Source organism: Betta splendens, chromosome 8 (genome assembly GCF_900634795.4).
Source record: "Betta splendens chromosome 8, fBetSpl5.4, whole genome shotgun sequence".
In the NCBI taxonomy this organism is placed as follows: domain Eukaryota; kingdom Metazoa; phylum Chordata; class Actinopteri; order Anabantiformes; family Osphronemidae; genus Betta; species Betta splendens.
Window position 1 is genome coordinate 3194402 of NC_040888.2, and position 27998 is coordinate 3222399.

The 27998-nt window shown below is 45.8% G+C and overlaps 6 protein-coding genes across 7 annotated transcripts; 3 read left to right on the forward strand and 3 right to left on the reverse strand.

Annotated features, from left to right (window-relative positions):
• Window positions 1–980: 980 nt before the first annotated feature.
• tufm (Tu translation elongation factor, mitochondrial) lies at window positions 981–4572 on the reverse strand. Its single transcript, XM_029159742.3, has 10 exons — window positions 4460–4572; window positions 3704–3750; window positions 3490–3628; window positions 3174–3340; window positions 2804–3073; window positions 2559–2691; window positions 2341–2445; window positions 1931–2082; window positions 1626–1745; window positions 981–1383 (listed from the first exon to the last, which is right to left on the reverse strand). Exons 1-10 carry the CDS (start codon window positions 4494–4496, stop codon window positions 1213–1215), a joined length of 1341 nt encoding a protein of 446 aa, XP_029015575.1. The 5' UTR covers window positions 4497–4572; the 3' UTR covers window positions 981–1212.
• A 515-nt stretch (window positions 4573–5087) lies between these two features.
• On the forward strand, window positions 5088–7722 carry hspbp1 (HSPA (heat shock 70kDa) binding protein, cytoplasmic cochaperone 1). Its single transcript, XM_029159751.3, has 8 exons — window positions 5088–5260; window positions 5379–5509; window positions 5732–5954; window positions 6050–6274; window positions 6376–6531; window positions 6877–6973; window positions 7065–7176; window positions 7268–7722. Exons 2-8 carry the CDS (start codon window positions 5390–5392, stop codon window positions 7346–7348), a joined length of 1014 nt encoding a protein of 337 aa, XP_029015584.1. The 5' UTR covers window positions 5088–5260; window positions 5379–5389; the 3' UTR covers window positions 7349–7722.
• tmem86b (transmembrane protein 86B) lies at window positions 7547–9085 on the reverse strand. The gene is made up of 3 exons (XM_029159764.3): window positions 8860–9085; window positions 8526–8769; window positions 7547–8421 (listed from the first exon to the last, which is right to left on the reverse strand). The coding sequence occupies exons 1-3, from the start codon at window positions 8908–8910 to the stop codon at window positions 7970–7972; spliced, it is 747 nt and encodes a 248-aa protein (XP_029015597.1). The 5' UTR covers window positions 8911–9085; the 3' UTR covers window positions 7547–7969.
• A 646-nt stretch (window positions 9086–9731) lies between these two features.
• aspdh (aspartate dehydrogenase domain containing) lies at window positions 9732–12283 on the forward strand. Of its 2 annotated transcripts, XM_029159760.3 has the most exons (8): window positions 9732–9873; window positions 9956–10013; window positions 10101–10245; window positions 10317–10401; window positions 10496–10645; window positions 10776–10999; window positions 11079–11218; window positions 11919–12283. In XM_029159760.3, the coding sequence occupies exons 2-8, from the start codon at window positions 9959–9961 to the stop codon at window positions 11954–11956; spliced, it is 837 nt and encodes a 278-aa protein (XP_029015593.1). In that variant the 5' UTR covers window positions 9732–9873; window positions 9956–9958; the 3' UTR covers window positions 11957–12283. The 2 variants fall into 2 exon arrangements, with proteins under 2 accessions (XP_029015593.1, XP_029015594.1); XM_029159761.3 differs by lacking the exon at window positions 9732–9873 and having other exon boundaries at window positions 9874–10013.
• gys1 (glycogen synthase 1 (muscle)) lies at window positions 12157–18740 on the reverse strand. The gene is made up of 16 exons (XM_029159726.3): window positions 18560–18740; window positions 16904–17022; window positions 16602–16783; window positions 15939–16130; window positions 15678–15863; window positions 15461–15605; window positions 15252–15369; window positions 14995–15115; window positions 14797–14903; window positions 14603–14662; window positions 14238–14430; window positions 14033–14159; window positions 13855–13950; window positions 13612–13775; window positions 13451–13531; window positions 12157–13373 (listed from the first exon to the last, which is right to left on the reverse strand). Exons 2-16 carry the CDS (start codon window positions 17019–17021, stop codon window positions 13131–13133), a joined length of 2133 nt encoding a protein of 710 aa, XP_029015559.1. The 5' UTR covers window position 17022; window positions 18560–18740; the 3' UTR covers window positions 12157–13130.
• Window positions 18741–19903: 1163 nt separating this feature from the next.
• Window positions 19904–27980, forward strand: pold1 (polymerase (DNA directed), delta 1, catalytic subunit). Its single transcript, XM_041071992.2, has 27 exons — window positions 19904–20078; window positions 20552–20740; window positions 21779–21892; window positions 21981–22121; window positions 22248–22373; window positions 22486–22654; window positions 22745–22859; window positions 22961–23090; window positions 23207–23373; window positions 23479–23583; window positions 23681–23821; window positions 23904–24014; window positions 24143–24334; window positions 24420–24508; window positions 24591–24707; window positions 24792–24905; window positions 25002–25149; window positions 25579–25674; window positions 25804–25941; window positions 26076–26251; window positions 26406–26558; window positions 26636–26738; window positions 26816–26948; window positions 27110–27223; window positions 27333–27385; window positions 27578–27675; window positions 27760–27980. Exons 2-27 carry the CDS (start codon window positions 20554–20556, stop codon window positions 27845–27847), a joined length of 3318 nt encoding a protein of 1105 aa, XP_040927926.1. The 5' UTR covers window positions 19904–20078; window positions 20552–20553; the 3' UTR covers window positions 27848–27980.
• The last annotated feature ends 18 nt before the right edge of the window (window positions 27981–27998 follow it).

Below are 27998 nucleotides of genomic sequence, written 5' to 3' on the forward strand. Positions count from 1 at the left end.
GTCTCCTCAGTAACTCACCCTCAGAACGCTGGCCTAAACCCCATGTAACCGCTGGTGAAAGGACGGTCACGGATCACCTGCACACTGGTGTCTACCGTGTGATCATCCGGTCTTGTGAGTTATTTTGCGTCGACATGCATCCTCCAGCTGAGCACATTACTCAGCGCCACCCGCTGCTCCAGCCTCGACTCCTGCAGACATACAGTATTTGATTACAGCAACAGGCTGATTGGATTACAGGAGTCTGAGACTCAAATACCTACAGCAAACACAGGGCAACTGCAGAGCTTCCTGCTGGGAGCAAACAAGCAGAGGGTCCATCAACTGCTCCCATCGACCTGGTGTAACGCTGAAATTATCTATTGAAGGACAAAACCTATTAAGACAAAGACCTTTGAGAGATGTCTCTTCTCCGTCTCCAGTCATCTGTTCAACAAGATATTATGTTGAAATGCAACAGACACAAATGCTCTGCATTAGAAACATATTAGGAGTTCACAAATATTATTTTAAAAACACACTTGCTGTATAATCAGCTGACAAATTTCAACTACTGTTTAGTTTTAGACTTTTGAATTAATTTCAATATTTCACACTAAAAGTGGTAGGAAAATAGTTAGACTCCTTGTAGTTATCATATCTAAATCATGACTAATAAGTTTTAATCAATCAGAAGACAAAATGTATACCACATAACTCTTCCACGTACTAGTTTATTTACACTTCTAACAGGCAAGGAGCCTAAAGTCAACTACGGTGACTTAGCTGTTTTTACTGTGTCTTTATAACTAAACTACCAACATAGTGTACAAAGGTACCGAGAAGCCACTTGATAACAAGCCTCTTCACTGCCACCATGTGGCATCACTGCTTGCACCACAGAGCAACAAACAGGTGTCAGTGTGACAGCACGGTTAGTATTTTCTCAATTATGGACTTTTATTTCGCTTAGTATTGGCCAGAAAACAAGAAACTATAACTCTTATTTAATACATTTTATTACAATAAGGACACAATTCTGGACATTACATTTCTTTTGGTTGGGTGGAACTGCACAACAAAGCCATGCATTCCTTCGAGTTCTTTTCTGATCCTGATGAGTTTGTGTTTTGTATATTTCGGGTACTAAACTGATCTGACCAGACACGGACACACTCCCTCTCCCTTCCTGACCTCTAGGCCCACCCCTCACTGCCCTTTGCAGTTTCCGCTTTAGCCCCAGTTGCACTGATCATCTTCTGTTACAGTCATGATTTCTGTGACCAGGCCGGTGCCAATGGTTTTGTTTCCATCTCTCAGGGTGAACCTCTGGCCTTTTTCCAGAACCATTGGCTGGCGGAGCGTCAGCGTCAAGGAGGTGTCCTCTCCTGGCATCACCATTTCCTAAAACAGAAAACACAGCCGATAAGTGGGAAGCTTGAAAAATATTTACAGGTAAAGGTAAGTTGGAAAATGTATAATCTAGTGCAGGGATGCCCAACCCTGGTCCTCAAGAGTTACTGTCCTGATAGTTTGCTGATTACTGCTGATTGATCAGGTGTGACAACTACCTGCTGACCACATGCACCTTCCAGACACACTTGACACTATTAGACAGAAATCCATATATAATGACACAAACACACCTTGTCACTGGGCAGAGTGATCCTACAGGCCATGTCCCAGGTTAGCGAGAACATGACGGGCATGAAGTTGTTGACAAATGGTTTGTGTCTGCCTCCCTCTTCCTTACTCAGAACATACACCTGTAATACATGAAGTACAAAGGCTTTCACACACACACTAGCAATTCAGGTAACAGATACAATGTTCTTGATCAGGTTTTCAATTAAAAACAATTAACATAGCTTTTACTTCATCTTGAAATTACGAGCTTGATCAATACAGAAAAAGTCAAAAGCGTGGCATTTGCAGTTGTGTGTGTTTAAACCTGGGCTTTGACTTTCTGGTGAGGCATTATAGATCCTGGCTTGCACATCACCATCCCTCTCCTCACATCTTCTCTCTTTAGACCTCGGACAAGAGCGCCCATGTTATCTCCTGCCTCGGCCCGATCCAGGGACTTGTGGAACATCTCGATTCCTGAATCCCACAAGCCCAACACGATGGTCATTGCATGTGAACAACAATGATCAACCACAACACAACCTGGCACTCAACATTTAAAACCATTTAGTAAAAACCAAAACAAAAAAACAAAAACAAAAAAACAAATCACTTTTCTCTAAATTTACCTTTAAGCAATCAGTCTTCCATTTATTTGTCATATTTCAGTATAGATCTTAAGTTAATACACATACACTACTTCAGTGAGTTTTTGTTGCCTTTTACATAACTCACCTGTGACCACAGTCTTGAAGCTTCGATTGTGGCCCAAAAACTCACAGTCGTCTCCTTTCTTGATGACGCCTCTCTCCATAGTGCCAGTCACTACTGTGCCTCTGCCTGAAAGACAGTGGTACTCCTTATAATGATTAAAATATAAAACAGTAATAATGCAAAAAAATAAATTCAGTTAACAAATTAAGTGAGAATCTTGCATTCATTTATTCCTCTACCTGGAATAGAAAAAACTCCTTCGATGGGCAGAAGGAAAGGTTTCTCCAGCTCTCTCTTAGGCAAAGGAATGTATGAATCCACAATTTCCAACAATTGCATCACTGCATTCGCACCCAGGTCAGGTTGCTTGTTCTAAGATAAATAATTTGTTTAGTTGCACATAATCATATCCCATTAACACATGCTTTGATAGAGACACTGTTTTTTTTACAATGAAATATATAAGAAGATGTATTCCCCTCACCTCCAAGGCGCAGAGGGCAGAGCCTATCACAACAGGTGTGTTCTCGCCATCATAGCCGAACTCTGTAAGCAGCTCCCGGATCTCAATCTCTACCAGATCCAGCATCTCTTTGTCATCAACGGCATCAGCTTTGTTGATGAAGACCACCACATGCTCGACACCAATCTGTCTGGCCAACAGGAGGTGCTCACGTGTCTGAGGCATCTGGCCATCAGTGCCTGCTACCACAAGAATACAGCCATCCATCTGGGCTGTGCCTGTGATCATGTTCTGAAAGAGAAAGGCATTTTTAACATGTGCACTGACTTACTACATCATTTCATTTGGTTGGTTACAAAACATTTGTGGAACCATGTGAGAAGCACATTACCTTGACATAGTCAGCATGTCCTGGACAGTCTGTGTGGGCATAATGCCTGTTGGCTGTGGTATATTCTACATGAGAGGCATTGATGGTGATTCCTCGAGCCTTCTCCTCTGGGGCATTGTCAATGTCCTCATACTTCTTATAATTAGCTCCGCCAGAGTCAGCAAGAACTGATGAGAAAAAGTCAAGTCTCTCAAATCTCTCAGAAGTAGAAATCTAAGGAACCTTTATTTTCCTTTTGTAGATCAGTGAAAGTAATAAACCAAATCACTAAATGTGCTGGATTTAGATTTATTTCGAAATTAGAAATGTATTCTACCTTTTGTGATGGCTGCTGTCAGGGTCGTCTTGCCATGATCAACGTGGCCAATTGTTCCAATGTTGACATGTGGCTTTTCTCTGCTGTATGTCTTCTTAGCCTCTGCAGCAAAGCTTCGCCGACTCAGAGGCAGAGCACACTACAAACATGGAAAATATTCAGCAACAAAACCACATTATGTAGTCCGTAGAGTGTGGTTAGTGTTTATACTCACCAGTTTGAATGAGCTGTGCAGGAAGCATGGCGAGGAAAGCTGAAGAGCTAAGCAGTAAATAATAAAAAATATTAATTAGTTCACAGTATCTTACCACAGCTCATCACCTTGCTGGTTTGTGAAGCCTTGTGAATGCTCATGAAACCCATTATATACAATACAAAATACAGTCATGCTCAACACCTGCTTAACTCCGGACAGTTGTCATAATGCTTATGTCTATGCATGGTTAAATGTAAGACAGAAAAGCACAACGGGAAAAAGTGATGCTTTACACAACTGCATTGTCATTTCTCAAACCCATGCATGAGTGGAAAAATCCGCATCGTATTCAGATGATAGCAATGTGGCACGGACCGTTTAACAACATAAGTAACATCGGTTAGCTAAACGCTGCTCTGCAACTAATATTAGGCTAACAATCACTTTGAATGAACAGATTGGATCCTGCTGCGACTTTATCCTTCGACTACTCTAATCTTGTTCATCTAAACAGTTCGTTTCGATGCTACTGGTCTATGATACTATCTACTTAAATAATCATTCGACCAGTTTTGAGAGTAACCGAGTCGTTAGCTAAAACCGATGGTAACGTGACCTTGCTACGGTATTAGAAGAGTTAGCATCATGTTTCTCAATACTACATATTTTTACAAGCGTCGACAACACGTTGTACAACCTGTACAAAGGCGTAACCACGTGAAATGACAAAATGTAGAGTAGCTCAAGTATCGTTACAGAATTCAACGTTTTTACCGGAGAAACATGCACGCAACCCCACAAGCGCCGCCATCTTGGATGGTTAGACTGACCAAAGGCTATCAAAAAGTCAAGCGCAAATCTCGTCACGGCTTCCGTTGTCGCTGCAAGCAATTGACCTACGCGGTAAATAGCTGCTTGCTACTCCCACAACGACAAAATACATTTTTTTAGTTAGAAAGTTAAAGGGTGCCTAAAGTCGCGTTATTTGAGGAATGTATTGCTATATTTTTGCTTTATTATTTTTGCTATATTATATATATATATCTAATATATATTATATATATATTAGATATATATATATCTAATATTTAGATATTATATACAGGGCACTATTTATAAAGAACAGTACATTACTAACATATATCTGCCGCACTTGTCTCTCTTCAACTTTAGAAAATGATTATCTCGCTTTTTCTTATACTCTTTGAATAATACCCTCACAACGTCACTGATTTACCTTAAATACGCAAATAATGTAGAGTTCGCTTTTGTGTCTTTATTTAAAAAATAAACCGTTTTAGTAATTTACTATTTTAGATATTCTATTTGACGTTGATTTAATAAAAAAAATAAATTACCCCAATGTAGATGGAGAGTACAGCCTAAATATTTTTTCTGGTCACTTTGAACTAAGGATTACGGTAAAGCATGGCAGCCTCCTTGTCACTCGTGAAAGAAGCTAGCTAGAACGTTCTAGCGCGTTCAAGTTTATGTATTAACTGAGGAAACGTGTTCGAAAGTCAGTAGGACACATCTTGTTCATTTAGCATCACAGTCTTTTTGGACTTTTTAAAGGTAAGATAGGAATATTTGAATTTGTCAATTGTTATTGGCTTTCTCTCATTTTAACATTTAGCTTGTTTAGGTTAGAATGCATGTGAAATAGAGTTTGAGTTTGTGTTTTTCTCTTCAGGTGTACACACCATGGCAGAAGGCAGAGACAACAGGAGATATCCCCAGAATCTTCAGGGGGTCCTACAGCTGGCTGTGGAAGCTGGATCAGCCACAGAAGGTCCTGCTCCTCCTGAACCCATGTCAGAGGAGGCAAGTATCTGTCTTTTACTGATTTCACACCTTGGACAGACCTCACTAAAAGCAAATACAAGTTGGATCTAGAGTTTGTATGTCAGAACCCAATAACAATGTAACAAAAAAGATACTGTATAGTCACCAAACCACCATTGCTTTGACATTGTTTTGAGTCCTCGCACTACAAGTATTGAATTATAGCAAGACAAACAATCTTGTCTTCTTTCTTTAATACAGAGGAAAACGTGGCTGAGAGAGGCTCTTGCGGATATCTGCAAAGGGCAGACGGATGAAGTGGAGCAGATGAAGCAGTGCCTGGCCGTCCTGCGCGGGGAGGGAACAAGTGAAAGGCAGAGGGATGGGGAGGACGAGGAGGCGAGGGATGAAGAAGATGAGGATGAGCGGGAAGCAGCCTTTGAGATGCTGTCAGAGTTGTGTGAGAACCTTGATAACGCTAGAGGTTAGTAATAAAGGGTATTAGCGTTGATATTATCCTGCACAGTCTGTAGATTTGACAGGTTTAATATAAAAACACTATCATGTCCTGCTACACAGACCTGATGATCCTAGGTGGACTGGACCTGTGTGTCTCCCAGTATCTGTGTCACACCCAAAGTGGGCTGCGGTGGCGTGCTGCCCAGCTTATCGCTTCCTGTGCACAGAACATGCCACAGGTGCAGCTTCATTTGCTCAGCATCGGGACGCTGCCAAAACTGCTCCAGCTGATAGACTCGGACCCCCACTCCACCGTCAGAGTAAAAGCCCTCTACGCCATCTCATGTGAGTGCCAGAGAGTTCTGGTTCACACAGCTGGCAGAAATCACCATCTGTGAATGTGCAGCTTCAGTATTCACAACGACACACCATGGTGTGTTTTTAAGGTCTGGTCCGAGAGCAGGAAGCAGGACTCCAGGCATTCCTGTCCAGCGATGGTTTCTCCGTGCTCATGCGTGGTATGCAGTCAGAGAATGAGAGGCTCAGGACCAAGTCTGCTTTCCTTCTGCTCAACCTGCTGACAGCACATCCAGAACAAAAAGGTACAAACAAGTGTAGTATTTAAACAGAATATTGCTTTTGAACTGAGCTGCCAGAGAATGACACATGACTCCACTCCTGAAGTTTGAGGTTGATCTCATTCATTATTCTAAAAGAATTAGAATAATAATGAAAAGTCATTATTACTTGCAACAGTGTATCTAGAATTTATGGGCGTTATTAAATTGCAATTACTTTATGTATAGTAAAACATTCTTAACAATGTGTGTTTGTTCCCAGAATTCAAATCTAAGTGACGATTTCCTGAATAACTACAGAAAAACAAATACGTTCTGGGTTTGAGATCTAAATGTCTAGTGATTTACTTTTTCCCTGTATTCCTACAGATACAGTTGCCTCCATGGGGATGGTACAGCAGCTGGTTTCTGTTCTCCGCACACCACACTCACCTTTCCATGAACATGTGCTTGGCGCCCTTTGCTGGTAAGAAACACTCTCTGCCTTTCATCAGTGTTTTGCATTATTCCATAAAAACATTAGTATTCATGCCTTCATTATTTCTGTGTCTGTTTAGTCTAGTGGAAGATTGTGCACAGGGGCTCAAAGACTGCATGAATCCTGCTCTGGGACTGGAGGAATTACTCAAACAGCGCATCACTGAACTTCAAGGAAAGGAAGAAAATCAGGTAACTTACACAGCCTTCAGCAAAATACATGTAAAACTATTGTTCTAAGTGCATGAATAAGTTTATTCTTATCCAGGATTGTTTTTAATAGGAAGAGCTGGATTATTGCACCCGTCTGAGGGTTCTGTGCTTCCATGGGCGACAATCAGATGACAGTGGGATGGATCGCTGAAGACTCGTAGCGAGCAATGCCTTTGTTCTGACAGTTGTTCATAATTTGCATGTAATCCAGTAGCTGGATTTTACTGTAAATAACTGAAACGTGTAAAATATTTTTCCAGTCTAGCATCACCTTCACAAGAAGCACATGCACAAATATCTGTTAAATTTTTAGTGTTAGGTTTCTTTGCTCTCAGTAACTTATTGCTTAAAACCTTCAAATACAGATACCAGTGTTTGTGTTTTCACCACATTTATTTGTTAACAAAACAAACAGGAGTATTTATCTACATGAAACGAACAGCTCACAAGTGGAAAACACTGACACCACACACACTCAAACATGGATGCAGCATAAAATGACAGATTAAAATATTTTGTCACAGTCTTGTTTGTAGACATCGTTTATATTTTTGACATGACAATGATATTATAATTAAAATTTTAAGTACACATCTTGTGAGATTCTCATATGCTCCATCTTTTCCAGTGTAGAGTAGCAGGTAACTGTCAGTTCTGACCAATAGGAGACCTGCATACGGTGTGTGTTTTGTCTTCTTTCTTCATTGGATTTTCTAGAAAAAGCAAATATTAGGGCAACATAGTGAATTATGTGATGCCTCAGAGACTCTGTTTAGGTCGTCTTCCATTTTGCAAAGGCATCTTTGTTCTCTGTTGCTTTCACGTCACCCACAGCTATAAGGAGCTGTGCCAAATAATACGTCACCATGACGATAAGGTTCCCGTGCTTCATTGGTGCCACCACTTTGAAAAGTTGCAAAGCCAGTGACATGTCAGACACCATGAAGAACAAACTCCCTAACAGTGTTGCTGTGTTGCGGGTTCTGATGGCTAAAATGCCCATTAAAGTAATGAGGAAGACGTAGATCCCCACAGCTGGAGTTAGTATTTCGGAGTCTGGCGCCTTCTGCAGGAACGGGTAGAGGTAGGTGTAGAAGCCTCCTCCCACTATGAGCAGGATCACATACAGGAAGCGGTTCCAGGAGGAAGAAGAGTATGTTGCGTAACGAGCGGTGAGGAAGGTGACTGCGTACAGTAGATGAGCCACAGCAAACGCGCCCATTCCTGGAAGAGATGTGTGAATTGTCGGTGTATTCAAATCACTCAAATGAACTAAGCACTGCTTTTATGGCACTGTGGATTCCTTTCTGCTGTTGAATTTACGTTACCGTGCAGAAAATGCTCAGGCCATATGAGGCAGCAGTCGCCGACCGCAGAGAAGAACAGTCCCCCCACCACCCCCAGGACGCTCTGACCTCCGTTCCAGCTCAGCACCGCTGCTGCCAGTAGCAGTATTGGTGCCGATTTGACACCTGCTGAAGTGATGGATGCAGGAGAGTCTGGAGTCCACAGGTAAAAGTACAGCGCTGTGGACGCAAAGAAAGGCAGGAGAGACACAAGCAGAGCACAGGACTAACAGAGAAACAGAGAAACAGGGAGACCTGTCTAAATGTTCAGATGTAGAAGACAACATTTATAACTACACAAAGGCTTTTCACGTACCATGTTCCTCCTCTTCCTCCTGTCATAAGCATCTGTCTCAAGGATGTCCATGCTTCAGTCAGCGGCGACGTCTCCCACAGATGATGAACTTCTCGTCTCGCAGCTTCCTCTTCTACTTTGCAGGTGTTTTACTGTTAGCGGCACATTAAATCCCTTTGTCTTTTCTGCTCAGCCTTCTGTCGTGTCTCTCCGTCTGCTCTCTGTGAACTTTGGACCGATCCTGTCTGATTAGTCTCTGATAATCAATGTTCTCATGGACAAACAGGTGACCTTTGACACTAACACTCTGATGACATAGACACTTGAAGTGCAAAGTTAAACTACAAACAAGTCATTGGCTGAACTGGTGATTGTTCAAGGTTTTGTCACATCAAACACGAGTCAATGTTTATGTAATTGCTGAAAAGGATTAACATGTATGTCTGAATTATATCTCTAACTACTTCTCTACTCATATCTGGAACAACTCAATAAGGGGAAACAGGTAAGGAACAACATCTGATTTCTACTAAATGTGAAAGGAAACATTTGCTAAACAGAATTACTATTATTATTTCATATTTAAGATAAAGTATAATAAAAACAATATGGAGTTAGAGATTAAAGCCTAATACAGAACAAAACAATTCACACTGCATTGAGTGTGATCGCTAGATGGCCACACAGGTTCACTCTCCCGAACCTTTCCAGCCTCCTGCTTCTTTTTTCACACTGATGAAGGCACAACTGCTGAACTAAAACACCTCAGGGCTTCAGTTAGTGTTGATGACGAACAGTCACATAAAAACAAGAATCGGCTCATGTGTCATCGGGCAAATAAAGAGTCGGTGTAATTCACTTTTACAGAAACATGAACATCATATTAGACGGAGGAGGAGCCCAGCACTGAAAAAATGAGCAACTGAGAATAATTAACCACGGAATCAGTACTTTGTACCGCGCCTGCCCACTGTTCCCAGCGCTGGACGCTGAGCTCGAAGCAGGAAGACGCTGGTGGATTATCTGCATTACCTGGTGAGTGGAGCGGAGCATGCAGCGAGCGGCATGAAGCGAAAGGCTGACTTCACTGGCAGCTTCTGTTTGGTTCTGTACACAGGACATGGCAACCAGCTCATCCACACTCAGAATTGGAGTTGTAGGACACGGACATCTAGGTCTGAGCTCCGCACACCAGCAATTAAAAAACACTGATCTGATATCAGTGGCAGTGCTGATGGCCGCTGTGTGTTTGTCTGTGGCAGGACAGTATCTGGTGCAGAGGATCCTTAAAGACGGAGCTGCCCTGGGTTTGACTCTGGCCTTTGTTTGGAACAGAAACTCGGACAAGCTCCAGGGTGTCGTTCCCGAAGGCCTGATACTTGGTGACCTAGCTGCTTTTGCAGAAAGGTGCCGACCCACACGTTTAAAGTGTGAACGGGAACATCAACTCAACCGACTAATTGAATCCTCTTTTTCAGACAAGCTGACGTTATTGTTGAAGTGTGCCATCCTCAGATAGTGAAAGAATTCGGGCACCTCTTCCTGTCTCGGTCCCATTTCATGGTTTGAAACGATCTGTCTTCACGATGCTGCTTTTGACGTGACCACAAACACACGTGTAATGGTTCATGGCTTGTTTTGCACGTTTTTATCCCAGGTCGGTTCCCCTTCGTCTCTCTCTGACCCTGACCTGAACCTCCGGCTGCGTCAGGCTGCCCACCAGTATAATAAGACACTATACGTCCCCAGTGGTGCATTGTGGGGAGGCCAAGATATTCAGAGGCTTAATGACAGCGGAGCCCTGGAGGTAAAACAGGAGCTGAGCACGGATACTGTTTGTCAGACTATAAGATTTTCGTATCAGTGTCTGAACTCGACTTCAACAATACAAGTCTATGCTAAATGTCGTTGTGTATTGACTGCCTGATCCTTCTCAGGCTTTGTTCATCCGCATGTCCAAGCATCCGTCCTGCTTCCGGCTCACGGGAGACGTCCTCTCTGACTGGACGGAGGGTGAGGGCCGGCGGGTTCTGTACAAAGGCTCCGTGGCCGAGTTGTGCCCGCTGGCCCCCAACAACGTCAACACCATGGCGGCGGCAGCGGTGGCGGCGGGAGCGCTGGGCTTCGCTGGGGTCCGGGGGGAGATCGTGTCCGACACAGCGTGGGTCTCTGCTCAGCGCCACATGAGCCGGGGTGGGTTCATATGTGCGTAGTCACTGTCAGAACTGCTCATTGTCCAGGTTGCGCGACTATCACGTGGTGGAGGTGGAAGTGACGGGGCCCGGTGGCTTCTCCGTGCACACAGTGAGGAGGAATCCCGCCAAACTTGGAGCCGTCACTGGCAGCGCAACCTACAACTCCTTCTGGAACAGTTTACTGGGTGAGTCCTCAACCCTCAAACAGGCTCTGGCATCAAACCCACCTTTACACCCATGCTTTGTCCGGCAAACCAGTGCAGCCTTATCAACCAGGGTGGACGAGGCTTAAACAAAGCTGTGCAAACAACAGCCAACTGTCTCGGCAGCTGTAGTTTTACTGTGTTTCCATATAAATTCCTGCAGAGCTTCAATTCCCACGCGTTCTACACACGATCCACAAGCAGCACTAAAGTAAAAAACCCACTCCAGTAAAAGCTATGCTGCAGTATCACACCTGGGCACTACACTTTAACCTGCCACTAAACCAAACGCCATCTCAACTCAACACTTTTACAAAGCTCCAAGTCTTCTGATTTCAGCCATTAAACAGTTTATAACTCTTCTGTTTGACATTTATAGCAGCACAGAATTACAATAGACAAAAGTGTTCACACAAATCCTCATACGTTTGAGAGGAAATACCTTAAAATGAGACTAGAGTTGTGATTACGGTGCATCCTAGAGGTCAATGACTGCAGGGTCAAAGTATTTAAAGTCTGCAATAAAGGGCGTCTGTAAACTCTAATGTTCAAGTCACAAGTCACCTCTGCGTTTTACAGGTGAAGATGATTGAGGTGGAGCTCGTTTAGTGATTTGCTACTTGTTACTCTCCACAACTTCTTTTTTCTTCAAATCAACCTGTTCTGTGTTGTTTATTCTCAGTATGCAAAGGTCACGGGGGTCGCGTTTACTTGTGCTGAAGCGGGTGAGCCATCTGGAGGATTACCTGCACAGGAGGAAGATCTGCCGCCAAAGTCCAGATATATTACATGGTTTATGGTAGATATGCTGCGTTCAGTGGACCTCAACTGTAGGTTACTGAGAATTTAAGAAGCCCGTGTTCAAATAAAATGAGTGCACCCAAAGAAAGCAGACCCAATCATCATTTGTACAAGTATCGTAAGTATATATATTTAAACTTTATTATAACTTTACATTTTTATGAGTTCATCTGGTGCATGATTGTAACCAATGATAAAACTCTAGTTCCTTATTTCACATCAACACAGGAGCTAACTCTGGACACAGACCCCCCCCCCCCTCATTTCTCATCTAAATCCTGTTTCTTTCACAAATAAATACTTTTCAAAACAGGCAACAAGTCTAGGAATAACCTTCTACATACACACACTATCTGTCTCACGTGTGTGAGGTTGTGGGAAGGCTGCGGTACATTAAGGCCCAGAGCCACAATACAAACACACACCCACCACTGTTCACTATGTCGCTGTGTTCGTGTACATTTTCCATTCTCATATTGGAAGGTTTCGTGGTAAACAAGGCATTTGAAAGAAAAAAACGCTACGATAATGTGGAGAGTGAGGTTTGAAGCACCGCGTTGGAGCAAAACACAGGCAGCGTTCAGGAGCTTCGTGGCTTCTCACAGGACATCACAACACCTTCACGTGGGTCCATAATTGGCTGGAGAACAGCTGGTTCTGCTTTAAACGCATGAAGACAACACGCTGGTAAACAAAGAGAGTTTGTGGTGACCCATCTTTAAAACGTGAAAAAACACCCTCCAGATAATCATAATAATAATTCTATCTTCTATCCTGTTGTCCAGTGTTGGTACACTATTAAATCCACTACTTTCCCCACTTGGAGCTGTTGTTTAGCCTTTAGATGCTGTTTTCAATCCACAAAGTAAACCCCCGGTTTCACTGCTGGTGTAACTGGAAAGAAAACAAAATCCTCACACCAAAACGTATCACACGGACCGATATTCATAAAAATTCTGAGGTATGCACAGGTTGGGAAGACACTGACAGTGATGTGATTCGAACCACAAGCCGATAACGTCGCCGCGCACATTCACACAACTGCATTGGTTTACAAGGTTCCCCTCGACTGCCACAGATAAACGCTCCCGCCTCAGTTCTTCTCGCCGGCGACGCCCTCGCCGTTCCCGTTGGGCCCGAGCGCCGCCGCCTTGCTCTTGAAGGGCGCGGTGAACGGCTGGCGGATGTTGACGCGGTCCTTCTCCGCCTCCAGCTCCTCGTCGTAGCGCTCGTCCTCGTCGTTGTCCTCGGCCTCGCTGTGGTGCGGCGACGAGTGGCGCGACAGCGACGGCGACGGGGGCACCGACGCGGGCCGGGGGTAGCGGAAGCCCGAGGTCTGAGGACGGAACCAGCCTTTAAAGTCTCAGCTCAGCGAGTCATAATTTACACATGACAGCACGCAGGTGCACTTACTGAAGTGGGTTCCTGCGGTTCATAAACGAAGGTGTCAGGGAAGGCTTTAGCCAGGGCCATATGACGGGCAGATATATAATACTGGAGATGGAAAAGCACACATGAAATTCATTCACATTTACTTGATCTCAGTGATTCAACACTGGGTTTGGGTTCCTCACTCGGCCCAGGTATCTCCAGTCCAGGAGGTCGCTCAGGCGCTCCGTGCGGTTCCTTTGGATGATCCGCTGGCGCCGGCTCTGCTTGCAGAACTGGAACAGGAAGGAGGTGAGCTGGTTGCACGACTCGTCCACTCCCCGGAACCGCCGGTCCAGGATGTAAATGCCTGCGGAGGGCAAAAAAACGCAAACTCTGCATCTCTGCAGTCGAGCCGGGGAATTGAGGAGCAACACAAAGAAACGCACCGTATGCTGAAGGGTCCGCAATGTGTTCCTCCATGAAGCAGCCAAATCCTGACAGGTTCGTTGAGATGGAGGGGATCCCCATGACTGTGCACTCCGCTGCCGGGGACAGAAGCAGCGAGGCCAGATCAGCGTGCGAACGCACCCTCGCACAGACCGCATGGGCACGAGGCCGTCGTACCTGGTGTGTAGCCCCACGGCTCATAGTAGGAGGGGAAGACGCCAAGATGGCAGCCTCTGACGAACTCCTCATAATCCATCGGAAGTAGAGGAGAAGTGGATGACAGGAACTCCGGATGGAAGATGATCTGACAGCACAAAAGCGAGAACGCGTTGCTATTTACCATGACGACGCTCCAAGAGGTCGAACTGCTGACGGATCACACCTTGACGCGGTCAGCGGAGCTGTTGAAGAGGCCGATGCGACGCACGCAGTTGAGGATGGGGTCGCTGCTGTCCTCCAGCATGTTGTGGGTGCAGACTGGAGGCTGGCACTGCCTCTGAGTCGCAAAGATGGCGCGCTTCATGATGGTGAAGTCTTCTTTGTCCAGCATCTTGGACACATCAGGAAGCTGTCCGCTACAAAGAAAAAAATGATTTCAAAATAAAAGCACAATAAAACAAGTTTGATCATCTGGGATTTTTTCCAAAATGAACATCTGGTTTGAGTTATTTAGAACTAAGGGACTATTTAGATATTAGCACGAACTAAATGATCCAAATACATTAAGGTCAGGACTTAAGGACTTACACTAAAAGTGACTCATAGAGTTTCTTTCCGAAGCGTTCCTTCACAGTCTGAGCAGTGTCCCTGTTCCAAAAATGAAGACAGTCAGAAATACTCAGCCTTTTATGGTTAAACACATGTGGATCTGCTTCAGGACTGATGAATGTATCACTAACGGTCCTACTCAGAGGCTAGTTCATGACATGTGGAAACCTCACCACAGCTGTTTTCTGACGGCCTGGCCCTTTAGAGTCTCCACGTTGAAGTTGTTCGTCCGAGCCGGCATGATGAAGAACGCGATGACCGTCGTGTCGCTCTGATTGACCTGCGAGAGCCCAGAAAGACCAAAATGTCAAGGTTTCTCCACATGCGTCACACAAACACACAGATGGAGGCCCAGACACGCTCAAACGCACCCTCAGCAGGTAGTTGAGTCTGGCTAGAGCCTCCAGGAAGATGTCCGCTCCTTTGTTGGAGAACTCGTAGCGTCCAGCTATGAAGAGGAACAAACACTTGTCTAGGTTGAAGTCAAGGTGCCTGAGGAGGAAGAACGAACACGTCACATGATCGGTCTCACGTTCAGGTCACATAATGAAAAGCAGCATGTGACAGAACTCGGTGGAACCAGGAAGTAACGGGTACATTCAGCAGAACCTCTAGTACACTGTCTGACCCATAGAAGTGTCCCCTGATGAACTCCTGGATCCGATTCTTGCTCTGAGCGTGGAGGTTCTGGAACTCGTGCATGGCCGAGAACTTCTTCACGTTGAGCCCGTTGGGAGTGATGATGTCTGCGCGGATGAGAGTTCAGATGTTAAAGCCAGAGAGAGAGAGAGAGAGGGGGGGGGGGGGGGGTCACGCTGCCGAACGCCGCAGACGCACCTGGCTTCCTTTTGAGCAGGTGCTCTGCCTCGATGGCTGTAATCTGTGACACGGTGGTGAAGACGTGAGCGCAGTGAGCCGCCGCCCGCTCCAAACAGTAGCGGTGGTAGATCTGCCGGTCGCCCGCCTCCTTATCCACGTTGAACTGGGCGACACGAAAGCGAAACGTGACCGCTCGTCAACCCCACGTGCGACGGCACAAGCCGCGCGATCGTACCTCTGCCAGGTTGTTGTAGAAGTCCACGTTTCCGGCGCACAGGTATCGGCCCAGCAGCGTCGCGTGCGTGGTGAAGATGGTGGCCACCGGGAGCTGCCGCTGCCTGCACAGCACCAGGCCCAGGCCGGCCAGCCACTCGTGGAACTGGGCCACCACGTGCGGCGGCTCCTCGCACTGGGCCGCGTACTGCGAGCACACGCTCGGTGAGAACAGCGCCGCGACACGCACGGCATGAAGTCACTGAAAGGCAACGCCACCGACCTCTCCGAGGAGCCACGCCGTCAGGAAGCCGAAGAGCACGGCGTCGTTGGCCTCGCGGTCGAACCACGGCACGCCGATGTCGCACAGCTCCCACAGCTCCACCTTCCAGCGGTCCAGAGACCAGGCCGTGAAGGCCACGTCTATCAGGATCACGTAGGGGCTGCCCTCAATGAGCCAGCGCCCGAAGTAGATCTGCGGGGATTCAGTGGGAATCAACAGAATTAGTTCCAACCAACCACATCTAATCTGGGAACCTATGATTCAGGATCATGGTGGAGTTTGTCTGAAGTGCAACCAAACATTGATTTAACACGAGAGCTAAATACCTTTCGCTCAAATAGCCCCAACACCACTTTTAGCTGTAAGTCCACACTGATCCCACAGTGACACAGCACAACGCGTTACGCTGGGCAGCATCTATTTCTGGAGTGTGTCTCGCTGGAAGAGCGAGAGACACCGATACAGCGTCTAACCTTTGCGAGGAAATGTCACGGTGTTCAGGGGTCGGGGAGCGAAGCCGAGGTGGGGTCAGGTCCCCGGGCTTTACATTTACAACGCATATTGACCGACGCGAAGGCGCAGTCGCTCCATCCAAGGCTGCAGTAACGATCGGCCCCGAGTGGAGCAGGCTGCACATGAATCCAGCCCAGGCGGCAGCGTTACCTTGCACCCGCTGGAGTTCATCTTGTCGATGGTCCTCTTCAGCTCCGGGTTGGTGGGCTCGATCAGCTCCACCTGGGTGCGCACGTTGCTCTCCACGTAGGGCCCCACCAGGAAGTAGTTCTCCCCCCATTCCTCGGAGGTCAGACGGGCTTTGGTCTGGATGACGGTGTAGATGCCTCCGACTGCGTGCGCACAAAAGGCGAGATGGCACCGTCACGGGATTGATTCTGACAAGAGGAATTCCGGTAACACACACACATGCGCGCGCGCACACACACGCGCGCACACACACACACACTTACCTTTATTCGCGACCTCCCACGCGATCTCAAAAAGAACGGCATCCTCCAAATCAAACTCCTCATCCCAGTCCTCCAGTCCTGAGAGGGAGGTGACGGACAGGCTGCGAGCCAGCGGCATGCTGGGTAAAAACAACACACTCTACTGAGGCAGCAGCATCTTAGAACACAGTGTATCCACCGAGGACATGAAGCTGCAGGACGACCCTTTACGCATGAATCCAGTCTTCAACTTTACAATTCCAACGTCCTCATTGCATCAAACTCAGGGCGACGGTGCCAAACGTTTAAGAATGTCACTTTCTCGGAATCATTTCCTCACCAGCGGTTCTATTTCATAAGCAGTGTTACGTTACACCGACCTGATGTAAATGTTTCTCAGGTCATTTGTCGGCTTAATCCTCAGCCTCTCTGGCTGGAAACTATTGGATTCTCTTTCCAATCAATAATAGTACACTACAAAATACGAGCATATACTTAAACTTGTTCTCAGATTAATCAGTCATTTCTCCAACACCACAACCCCTGACCTTCACTGAGGTTAAGGACTCCTGTCAGTCCATCTGCAGTTTAACTGTCCAATGGTTAATGTTAAGATGTACAGTTAATGAGAGTAATCAAGGGGTGCATTCCTGTGGACTGACTCTTGAACATGTTCAGTTCCTGCCTGCATAAATTATGCAATAGATGTGGATGTGGATGACAAAGGCACCAAACACAAATGTGTCACAATCAATGAGACGTGTAAATACCAGTAAAAATGGGCACATGGACTTTTTTTCTCCAGCTTCACACCATTTACCATAATTCTGACTTTACTTAGTGAATGTGCTGCTTCTGTTAGAAACAGAAGGGGGACAAAGGAGACAATGGCCTGAGTTGGGCAACACTGACAAAGTCCCAGATAAAGCAGGACTCCAACCTGATAAAAGTCAGGTTAAGCATCGTTTCACATAAACCTTTATTCTGCTGCATTGATTGATTTTAAATTATTGGTTTTAGCTTTATATGAATTAGACACACTTATTAATTAAAGCAAATCTGACCTTCTCTTAATTAAAGCACTAGAAGGCACCATATACAAGTCACCTGTTTAAAATGTGATGCAACAAGGTGTTGCTCATTTATGGCGGATTTAAACTTCTTTTAATAGTCTGATGAGACAGGAAATAAACAAACCACCACCAGTGGAGCCTCGGAGCTTAAACGCCAGTACTGAGGCTGAACCCTTGGATCCCATCGCGTTCTCTCCCACGACACCACTTCGTGGAACGGGCCACAGACGCGCTCACACTCCGCAGACACCATCATGACCTTGCCCGTTGTCATGCACATGTATCTGTTCTACCAACTGGGCCTGCGGGTCTTGATGAGGCCAAGGAGCTTCCTACATCCTCCTCTATCTGACTACGTGCGCCTCCTCCGCACGGCCGCGGGTCGAGGCTTCCGCCGCCAGCCGCGCCGGGTGGACATACGTGCCGCTGTATGCGTCGCCCGTGGGTTCCCACGGCTGAAGAGGGCGAACGTGACACCGAGCACCTACTGCAGCTCAGCAGCGGAAACGCACCGCGGACGCCGCGTCTGGATGCGCGCCCGCTGCCGCCGGGTACCTCCGTATGATTGTCACGGCACAAAGTGAAAACGCATATTTCGACTCACCCTTCGGATTTGTCCCAACTTCAGGCAGATGAACTGCACATCGGCAGCTGTCGCGGTCAATCCGAGTGAAGGAAAACAGCGGGGAGTGAGAGAAAGGGGGCGGCGGCCTGGGTTAAATGCCACCGATCACATTGGTGTGGTGCGTTCGCTGTCATGCGTGGGGCAGGACGCCCTTGGCCTGCGATTCAGGAAGGACAGTCGGGTTGGTGAACGCGATGCTTCCCCGGTGCATTATTCATGACCTGCGTTCTTATTGGCCTGTGTCCGCCCTTTATCCCCGCCTCCGCACACGATGCGACGGAAACTGGGCGTTTTCTGCGGCCGCGAGACGCGATAGGCCGAGCGCACGTTCGGGGGAGTTGCGCCGCTCAGTAAATTGTCGTTTCGTCCGTACAAAGAGGAGGGTCACGGGCAGCTGGGCGACAAATCCAGTTATTTATAATGACTCCTCAGGATCGTGAGCAGCATCATTTGGTGAACACAACGTGACCAGTGACATTAAGAGATCCAAGCCCTCAAAATACCTCTGTGACATTTCGCATGGTGCTCTGCTTGTCCATCTACACCCATTCCACCGCTCAGTCCAAATAGTCCGAGTCTATATTGGTAAAAGTGCTGAAAATAAGCAAACAACCCATGTGGGCACAGGGTCAGGAAGCTTTGACCTCTGACCTTACTGCATTTGTGTCTACAAGCGTGACAGACAGCACAAACTGCTTTTCAGAAAAACGTCCCACAGGCACAGAGTGACGGTCATGAATACTACCCTCTAGGTACCGAACCTTTATTTAGGAGCCTCTTACTAGGATAGTTGGCACATTCAGTGTGATAACCAAGGATACGCATCAACAAGTCAACAGATCAGGTTTCAGTTTACAGTTTGCATAAGGCTGAACATGATTTTACATAAGTTTAAATAAATACGTGAAATTATCAAATGTCTTGGTTTATGGTACCAAACGTCAATTTTATCATTTTTATATATAAAGAAAATAAGACAACAAAAGAAGACATTATTTTTATTACATGTTCATCTTCAGTTCCATTTTTAAAAACGTTTTTAGTAAAACATTAAACGTTTTTTCAAATGCAGAGAACAAATTTCCCCACTGTCGGACTAATATAACAAAAAAGATGAATGACAAATATGAGGCGAAAAATATCCGCCTGGTACTCCCATAATTTTAACCCTTAAATATAATAAAATTAAAGGCACTGTTTAAAATTACATTTAGTTTCATATGTCTCTATACGGAGCTTGTTTCCACTTCCTCGCGGCGACGTAGCTGTGACGTAATTTTGCCGGGAAAAAAAAGTCTCTCTATGCACAAGGTCTGGACGAGTCGTGCTTTACTTTATTGTCGCCGCAGCGGAGCTTCCGCTCTGCCCGTGACGTCACTGTCCATTTCTTTAACACTTAGCCTCATAACAAAACGGAAACTTTCCGCGCTTTCGTCGGTGAAAGTTCACAAATTAAAGGCGAGTGGCGGGAGCTTTGCTCAAGACGGAACTTCGCTAGGTATTTCCCGATCCATCAGAAACGATTCATATTTGACTGTTGATGTGTATTTCGCGGGCTTCGCAGAGAGGCTCGTGCTGCAACTCGGTGCGATCAGCCTTGGCGCGAGCTTGTGGCGTGTTTACAGTCGCGCTTGCTAGCTTGTTGTTCTCGCGCGGTGCCCTGACCCAACGACAACTCCACATACACTTCAGATTTCACAGAAACTGTGAGGTTAGACTCTGGCGTGTTTTAATCGGAATTAGGAATTTGAAAGCATTAAATCAACACATTAGCAAAGACTTCAGTTTGTAACGTTAGCTCGTGGTGATTCTACCTGTCAATTATGAAAGTGTTGTGTTGCGTTGGGAGAAGTACAACAGCACCCAGGCTAGTCGGCACTAATAGGACACATTGGCTGCAGTACGGACGAGTGTGTCTTAGTTGTTTTCTTCCACGTGACCTCCTCCAATTCTGTCCAACGTTTGTTGCAGGGATGGAATTCAAAAAGCGCAACGGTGGCCCTTTCATGGGCGGTGCGTCCCAGGCCAAACGGGGGAAGAGCGGGGCTGAGTGGGAGGACAGTCCGTCCCAGTTTGAGGAGGAGCTGTCCATGTTTGATGATGCAGAGATGGATGCAGAGTCGATGGAGGGACAGGCGGGCCATGATGTCATTCCTGTTGGTGAGTGGCACCGGATCCAAAATATCATAACTTATTTTAAGTTTCACACATTTCTGTCGCTTGATAACTATGATGTGCGGTTTCTCCCTTGCTTTGAGGAGTGCAGACGGGTTTTCTCTCTGCTCCCCCCGTTCTACATTTGCTCGCAGTGTCTTTTCTGTGCACCCTGATCTGCTATTCTGGAATTATATTTTTATACTTTCACATGGAGCTATTCACCTGGTCACTTGGATCAAGTTTTCTCACAAAGGAAGGTATCACCAGGAGAACCACTCTGCCCCGCGGGGACTTTTGCCTCTTGTTACGTGAGACGCTTGGGAGTCCTGGTGCTTGGAGCCGCTGTCCATCCAGGATGTAGAGGATCTGTTCATATTTTGGACTTTGATAACAAGGCTACTAGGAAAAGGTGCTCCTGGGGTCTATTGTTACTCCGCTGATGGAATTACATCAGAGAGTGACCCGGGTTGAAGGAGTGATCAGTAACATCTCAGTTTGGAGGAGGACAGACTGAACACTTGATTACAATGGTGACAGCCCTGTCTGTCAGGCTTGAGGAGATGTCGTGGGGACTCCATAGACCTGAAGGAGGCGATGAGCCCTGGGTCCTGACCGATTGGACTAATGATCTAGACAAATTAGTCTTGGATCTAAAAAATACTTCTTATACTTTCTGTATTATTCTGTCCATTCTCCCCTTCCCCCTCCTTTCCTGGGTCCAATCTATCTCACCAGCTGTGCTTCTATCTCCATTCTCTTATTGTTTCTGCGTCAAGGACAACTGTTGGACTGATCTGTAAACATCTCGGTCGGCCTCACTCTATAAAGACTCACTATACTGATGCAGATACACTCCCTCCCCACTCCACAGACCAGTCTCACCATTTGCTCTCTGACCTTGATCTTCCCCTGACTCCCTCCCTTCCCTGGCCTGATGGGTCCATGAAAAAACCCCAGCATGTTTCCACTTGTAGTGTTTGTGTGTGTGTTCTCATACAGTATTGTTTTGCAACTTACGGAACAACTTCTTGGTTCTTTCAGGTGACCTCTTCTCAACTGACATTAACCCTCGCTGGCAGCGGCCTGCTGCCCCTGCTCTGGACCCTGCATCGGATACTTTGGTGTTTCAGCAGATTGATCTTGACTATTATTTAGGTAAATATCATGTCCCACATGTAAAACAATGGCCTTGTGTGTGAAAAGGGAGGGAGGTGAAGTTGATTGTCACGATTGTGTTAAACAGGATCAGCAGTTGCTGGAATGCCAGGCCAGATACAGGGAAAAGTCCCTATCATTCGTATGTTTGGCGTGACCGACAGCGGAAACAGCGTTTGCTGCCACGTTCACGGTTTTGCACCTTACTTCTATGTTCCTGCACCAAGTGGTGAGTACTGGCCAGTATGTGGTACGATCACTTCATGTACTATGTAACATGACACCTTTTGAGTCGGTCACTAGATATTTGTTCTGTAAACCAGAGGACTATTTTGTGTGTGTCTCCTTTTCAAAGGGTTCAAGTCTGATTACCTGGGTGAGTTTAAAAGAGAACTGAACTCTGCTGTCCTGAAGGACATGCGCTCCAATAAGGATAACATCTCCATCACCGTGTTGGCTGTAGACATCACCCGTAAAGAGAGTAAGTGACACACTAATGTGTGCTTTAAGAAGTTTATTATAATAAACAAATGCACCGGATTGTAAAATGATCTCATCAGAACATTTTGAAGTAATCTTCAGTTTTTCCCCAGGCATGTATGGTTACCATGGGAAACGCAGCCTGGAGTTTTTGCGGATAACGATGGCGATGCCTCGTCTTGTTGCACCCGCTAAGAGGCTGTTGGAGCAGGGATTTAAGTTTGGGCCTTTCTCCAGCCAGAGTTACCAATCTTACGAGGCCAATATAGATTTTGAAATCAGGTGCGACAGGTCTTCTGAAATCTTTTAATATTACAATGTCAGACCTGTCTGCGTACATATGTGTAATGAGCTTTTCTTCTGTTTTGTAAGGTTTATGGTGGACAGTAATGTGGTGGGATGCTGCTGGGTTGAGCTTCCCAAAGACAAGTACAGAGTGCGTGCAGAGAAGACTGTGGGTGAGACGGACTCTGAGTACCCAAGCAAGGTAGGTCGAGATCCGTTGTGTCCTGAAAGTAGCTTTAATTTTCTGTCTTTATACACTTTTGATATTGTCAAGCCTTGACTTTCATGATCTTTACCCTTCAGGAGTCCCTGTGTCAATATGAGGTGGATGTGGGATGGTCTGATTTGATAAGTCACCCAGCTGAGGGCGAATGGCAGAGGATTGCACCACTCAGGGTTCTCAGCTTTGACATTGAGTGTGCAGGACGAAAAGGTTGGTCTGTTGCTGTATCTCCATCCAGACTGTTTAATCATATAAACCAGGTCTACTGAAATGTAAGAAGAAGCAGGAAACAGAGTCTTACTGCTGTTAACACGTTCCTGTTCCAGGAATCTTCCCAGAGCCGGACAAAGATCCTGTGATCCAGATTGCATCTATGGTGCAGCGTCAGGGCGAGAACGAGCCGTTCATTAGAACAGTGTTCACCCTTCAGTCCTGTGCCAGCATCGTCGGCTCTCAGATATTGTGCTTTACGCAGGAGAAAAAGCTCCTGCAGGTAGACTCACTGACCACACAAACACAAAAAAACTAAGCTGACTAATCACTCGTTCCCCTTGTAATGTTTGGGTTAATAAATTTGTGTTTATGCCTGTCTGAGCAGAGCTGGGCTGAGTTTTTGAGAACGGTGGACCCAGACATCATCACAGGATACAACATTCAAAACTTTGACTTCCCCTACTTGCTTAACAGGGCAGCTGCTTTAAAGGTTAGATGGAGCCATGTGTTTTTTGAACTGGTGTAGAGGCAAAAATATCGATTCATGAAAAACCTAAAAAAACATGTATGTGTTCTCTTGATTTCAGGTGAATATGTTTCCCTACTTGGGACGAGTACTAGGCATCAAGTCAGTCCTGCGAGACCTAAACTTCCAGAGCAAGCAAATGGGCCGCCGAGAAAACAAGATCATCAACATGGAGGGTCGGGTCCAGTTTGATCTACTGCAGGTCGGCACAGTTCTGAATTGTCATCTGACATTGCTGAAGCATCACTTACGTGTCCATTATAATCTGACTGGTGTATTTTCAGGTGCTCCTCCGGGACTACAAACTGCGTTCGTACACACTAAATGCTGTTAGTTTCCATTTCCTGCAAGAACAGAAGGAGGATGTTCAGCACTCCATCATCACTGACCTGCAGGTAATCTTGATGCTGGAACAAGGATCTGCAGATTAGATTAGATTATTATTGTCATTAGGCGTTAAGACATTTAGGTAGTTTGTCTATATAGAAATACAACTCTTTTTTTACCTGTTCACCCACCACAGAACGGCAACGAACAGACGCGGCGCCGTCTGGCAGTCTACTGTCTGAAAGACGCCTACCTCCCGCTGCGGCTACTGCAGAAGCTCATGTGTGTGATTAACTACATGGAGATGGCCAGAGTGACCGGGGTGCCGCTCACATACCTGCTCTCCCGGGGACAGCAAATCAAAGTCGTCTCTCAGCTGCTGCGACAGGTAACAAAGGCAAAACACCTGTTCGTTAAATGTTTGTAGATGCGAAGATGAAAACCCGTAAAGATTTCTCTCCGGGCATGTTTAGGCCATGAAGCAGGACCTGGTTATGCCTGTTGTAAAGACAGAAGGAGGGGAGGACTACACAGGAGCAACTGTCATTGAGCCAGAGAAAGGGTTTGTCAATGACCAAACGTCTTTCTTAATAACGTTATTGCTGTAACGTTCTCATACCTCAAACACCACCTTTTCTCTACAGGTATTACAGTGTTCCTATTGCTACACTGGATTTCTCTTCCCTGTATCCGTCCATCATGATGGCTCACAATCTGTGCTACACCACCCTGCTGCAGAAGGGGTCAGCAGACAAACTGGGGTGAGGATGCATTATTTTATACTGTATTATTTGGTTTTAAACGTGCATGTTTATGTCTGAGTTGAACTGGTTTCACGTCGGCAGCCTGTCACCAGAGGACTTCATCAAGACTCCGACTGGCGATCAGTTTGTAAAGAGCTCCATCAGGAAGGGGCTTCTACCCGAGATCCTTGAGAACCTGCTGTCGGCCAGAAAAAGGTTTGGATTGTTTCAACTAAGCTAAAACAAAAAGTAAATCCCTCGCTGACTAACCCTACAATTACACATCTTAGCTGGTTTGTTTTCTGTTTTCAGGGCTAAAGCAGAACTGAAGAAGGAAACTGACCCTTTTAAGAAGCAGGTGCTGGACGGTCGTCAGCTGGCATTAAAAATCAGTGCAAACTCCGTGTACGGCTTCACGGGGGCCCAGGTTGGAAAGCTGCCCTGTCTAGAGATCTCACAGGTGAGCTGCTTGATCTGGGTGACGATGAGGGTATCTTTCTTACCAGGTTATTTCTGAGCTGTTCCAGGTTCATCTTAGATGAGGTTGCTCTTGTTTGACTTACTGTCAATCTGCCTACCCCTCTGCGCAGATGTAAAGGAGTATGAGCGGTAAACGACAGAGATGTAGAGCAAAGATTGGTGTTGAAATCTAAACCACAGAACAGGTGGAGGGAAAGTGTAAACAGTGAAACACAGATGTATTGAAAGTGTAACAATGAAGCACCATTGGCTGCGTCTTTGCTATTGTGTGGAACTTTGTCGTTGCACAGCTTTCTTGCAGAGGTCTGGGGAAACTCCATGAACAGGGTTTTCAGTGACCTCTGACCTTTTTATGGCCAATAAAAAAAATTGCCAGTTGATTGATAATATTTCCTATGGTCTCACTTAGAGTGTCACTGGTTTTGGAAGACAAATGATTGAGCAAACCAAACAGCTGGTGGAGTCCAGATACACAATTTCTGGTGGCTACCAATCGGATGCTAAGGTGAGGAACACGTGTTGTAGCCAAAGTTACTTCTCATATTTGGTTCACATACATCACTATTATTATTTTCCTACTTTAAAAAAAACAAACAAAAACTCAATAATTTCAATTTCATTGTTGGCCGCTCAGGTCATTTATGGGGATACAGACTCTGTCATGGTGAAGCTCGGAGTCACAACAGTAAAAGAGGCCATGGTGTTAGGAAAGGAGGCGGCCGAGTGGGTGTCGTCTCATTTCACACCACCAATCAAGCTGGAGTTTGAGAAAGTAAGTCAGTCAGACAATTATAAAACCAGTCAACAATTATGACATGAAATATTTTCAAACAAAAACCAGACTGACCCAAATGTAAAGGTTTAAAATGAAATTCAACTTATAATGAAACTGAATTGCTTTCACAGGTGTATTACCCTTACCTGCTGATCAACAAGAAGCGCTACGCAGGCCTTTATTTCTCATCTAGTGCAGACACGCATGACAAGATGGACTGTAAAGGCATCGAGACTGTCCGCAGAGACAACTGCCCTCTGGTGGCGAACCTCATAAACACCTGTCTGCAGATGATCCTCATAGACAGGTGACACACACACAACATAAACTGTCAGTGTGATTTATTTTATCCTTTATTTCATCCTTCTACATCAAGCTCAACCTGTTCTGAGCCTAGGCTCAGTCTACTTTCTCCTGCTGAGTTTGTTACGTGCACACTCATCATAGTTTCACCTCATCAGGGACCCCAAGGGTGCAGTGTGTCATGCCAAAGAAGTGATCTCAGACCTGCTGTGCAATCGCATTGACATCAGCCAGCTGGTCATCACCAAGGAGCTAACCCGCACTGCCCAAGAGTATGCTGGCAAACAGGCCCACGTGGAGCTGGCAGAGAGGTGGGAGTCACCGCAACATTAAAAAAAGAATATATGTCATGAGTAAATAAACTCCTTAATATGAATGTATTTCAAAGGATGAGAAAGCGAGACGCAGGGAGTGCCCCCAACCTGGGAGACAGAGTCCCGTACGTCATCATAAAGGCTGCAAAGGGAGCAGCAGCGTACATGAAGTCAGAGGTTTGTAGTGTTTCTGTTTTTGCTTTGCAACACACAGTTCATCATGACAACTAAACATCCTCCACATGTTGCTTCAGGACCCGATATATGTGCTGGAGAACAACATTCCCATTGACACGCAATACTACCTGGAGCAACAGCTGTCCAAACCCCTCATGAGAATATTTGAGCCCATTCTTGGAGAGAGCAAGGCAGAGAGTGTTCTTCTGAGTAGGCACACGCACACACGCACACACACGCACACTCTAGTGTAATTACATCTTGAGCAATTGGCTGAGCTTCTACCACATATGCTGAACCTAAAAGTAACATGTGAGTTGTGAAAATTAGATTTTTAACTTTCCTATCACCTCTTTTCTCTTGACTTTCAGAGGGCGACCACACTCGCTGTAAGACTGTGCTGACATCCAAGGTTGGTGGTCTAATGGCGTTTGCGCAGAAGAGGAGCACCTGCATTGGCTGCAAAGCTGTGCTAAAGACCGACAGTGAGTGACCTCAATATGTCTGGACTCATTTTCTACGTAGCAATCTCAAGTTTTGCTTTTGAGTGGGTGTTTCCTCCAGCACGGGTAACATCTGAACCTGTCTTTGCAGCTGCTGTGTGTGATTTCTGTAAGAGGAAGGAGTCTGAACTGTATCAGAAAGAGGTAAGATGGCAAAATGTGTTTTGATGCTTAAAGAACAAAAACAGCTCAGCTACCTAGTGCTGTTAAACACAGTGCCCTCCAATGGCTACTAATGGCATTAACAGGTTGAATACTCATTGCATAATTGTAAATTTGTTCATAGAAGAATTAAACACAATATTTCCGAAAATAAAAAGCATTAAATATTTCCAGATCTTCCACCTAAACACCCTGGAGGAGCGTTTCTCTCGCTTATGGACTCAGTGTCAGCGTTGTCAAGGGTCTCTTCATGAAGACGTGCTCTGCACCAGGTACAGTATAAACACAAGTTTATCCAAACAGCCTGTGTTTACTGCAGAATCACAGTAACGCTGTCCCTTCTCACCGCTGTGCAGCCGGGACTGTCCCATCTTCTACATGAGGAAGAAGGTGCAGAAAGACTTAGATGACCAGAGCAAGCTGGTGTCGCGTTTTGGATGGTGATGGTTGGCAGTCTTTTTGTCTCATTGTTTTGCTGTTTTACTTGTACACACATCACACTATTTCTATATTTTCTAGCATAAATAAAATGGCATTGGGTAGAATCCTTTTGTAAAATAAATCAAAATGCAATGTCTCCCTTGTCATTTGTGAT

Excerpts from the sequence above, each read along its gene's own strand:
- hspbp1 (XM_029159751.3), top strand. The coding sequence starts at position 5,390 with ATGGCAGAAGGCAGAGACAACAGGAGATATCCCCAGAATCTTCAGGGG. Across the intron at positions 5,955-6,049 it reads GAACCTTGATAACGCTAGAG|ACCTGATGATCCTAGGTGGA; the intron begins GTTAGTAATAAA and ends CCTGCTACACAG. Across the intron at positions 7,177-7,267 it reads AAGGAAAGGAAGAAAATCAG|GAAGAGCTGGATTATTGCAC; the intron begins GTAACTTACACA and ends TGTTTTTAATAG.
- tufm (XM_029159742.3), bottom strand. The coding sequence starts at position 4,496 with ATGGCGGCGCTTGTGGGGTTGCGTGCATGTTTCTCCG. Across the intron at positions 2,446-2,558 it reads AGGAGTTTTTTCTATTCCAG|GCAGAGGCACAGTAGTGACT; the intron begins GTAGAGGAATAA and ends ACTGTCTTTCAG. Across the intron at positions 1,384-1,625 it reads TCACTCTGCCCAGTGACAAG|GAAATGGTGATGCCAGGAGA; the intron begins GTGTGTTTGTGT and ends TTTCTGTTTTAG.
- gys1 (XM_029159726.3), bottom strand. The coding sequence starts at position 17,021 with ATGCCGCTGGCTCGCAGCCTGTCCGTCACCTCCCTCTCAGGACTGGAG. Across the intron at positions 15,370-15,460 it reads CCTGCTCAAAAGGAAGCCAG|ACATCATCACTCCCAACGGG; the intron begins GTGCGTCTGCGG and ends TCATCCGCGCAG. Across the intron at positions 14,160-14,237 it reads GCTCCGCTGACCGCGTCAAG|ATCATCTTCCATCCGGAGTT; the intron begins GTGTGATCCGTC and ends TTGTGCTGTCAG.
- aspdh (XM_029159760.3), top strand. The coding sequence starts at position 9,959 with ATGGCAACCAGCTCATCCACACTCAGAATTGGAGTTGTAGGACACGGA. Across the intron at positions 10,014-10,100 it reads TGTAGGACACGGACATCTAG|GACAGTATCTGGTGCAGAGG; the intron begins GTCTGAGCTCCG and ends TGTCTGTGGCAG. Across the intron at positions 10,246-10,316 it reads CTAGCTGCTTTTGCAGAAAG|ACAAGCTGACGTTATTGTTG; the intron begins GTGCCGACCCAC and ends CCTCTTTTTCAG.
- pold1 (XM_041071992.2), top strand. The coding sequence starts at position 20,554 with ATGGAATTCAAAAAGCGCAACGGTGGCCCTTTCATGGGCGGTGCGTCC. Across the intron at positions 25,942-26,075 it reads TCAAGCTGGAGTTTGAGAAA|GTGTATTACCCTTACCTGCT; the intron begins GTAAGTCAGTCA and ends TTGCTTTCACAG. Across the intron at positions 26,252-26,405 it reads CAGATGATCCTCATAGACAG|GGACCCCAAGGGTGCAGTGT; the intron begins GTGACACACACA and ends TCACCTCATCAG.
- tmem86b (XM_029159764.3), bottom strand. The coding sequence starts at position 8,910 with ATGGACATCCTTGAGACAGATGCTTATGACAGGAGGAAGAGGAGGAAC. Across the intron at positions 8,770-8,859 it reads GGAGGAAGAGGAGGAACATG|TCCTGTGCTCTGCTTGTGTC; the intron begins GTACGTGAAAAG and ends TTTCTCTGTTAG. Across the intron at positions 8,422-8,525 it reads GCCTGAGCATTTTCTGCACG|GAATGGGCGCGTTTGCTGTG; the intron begins GTAACGTAAATT and ends CATCTCTTCCAG.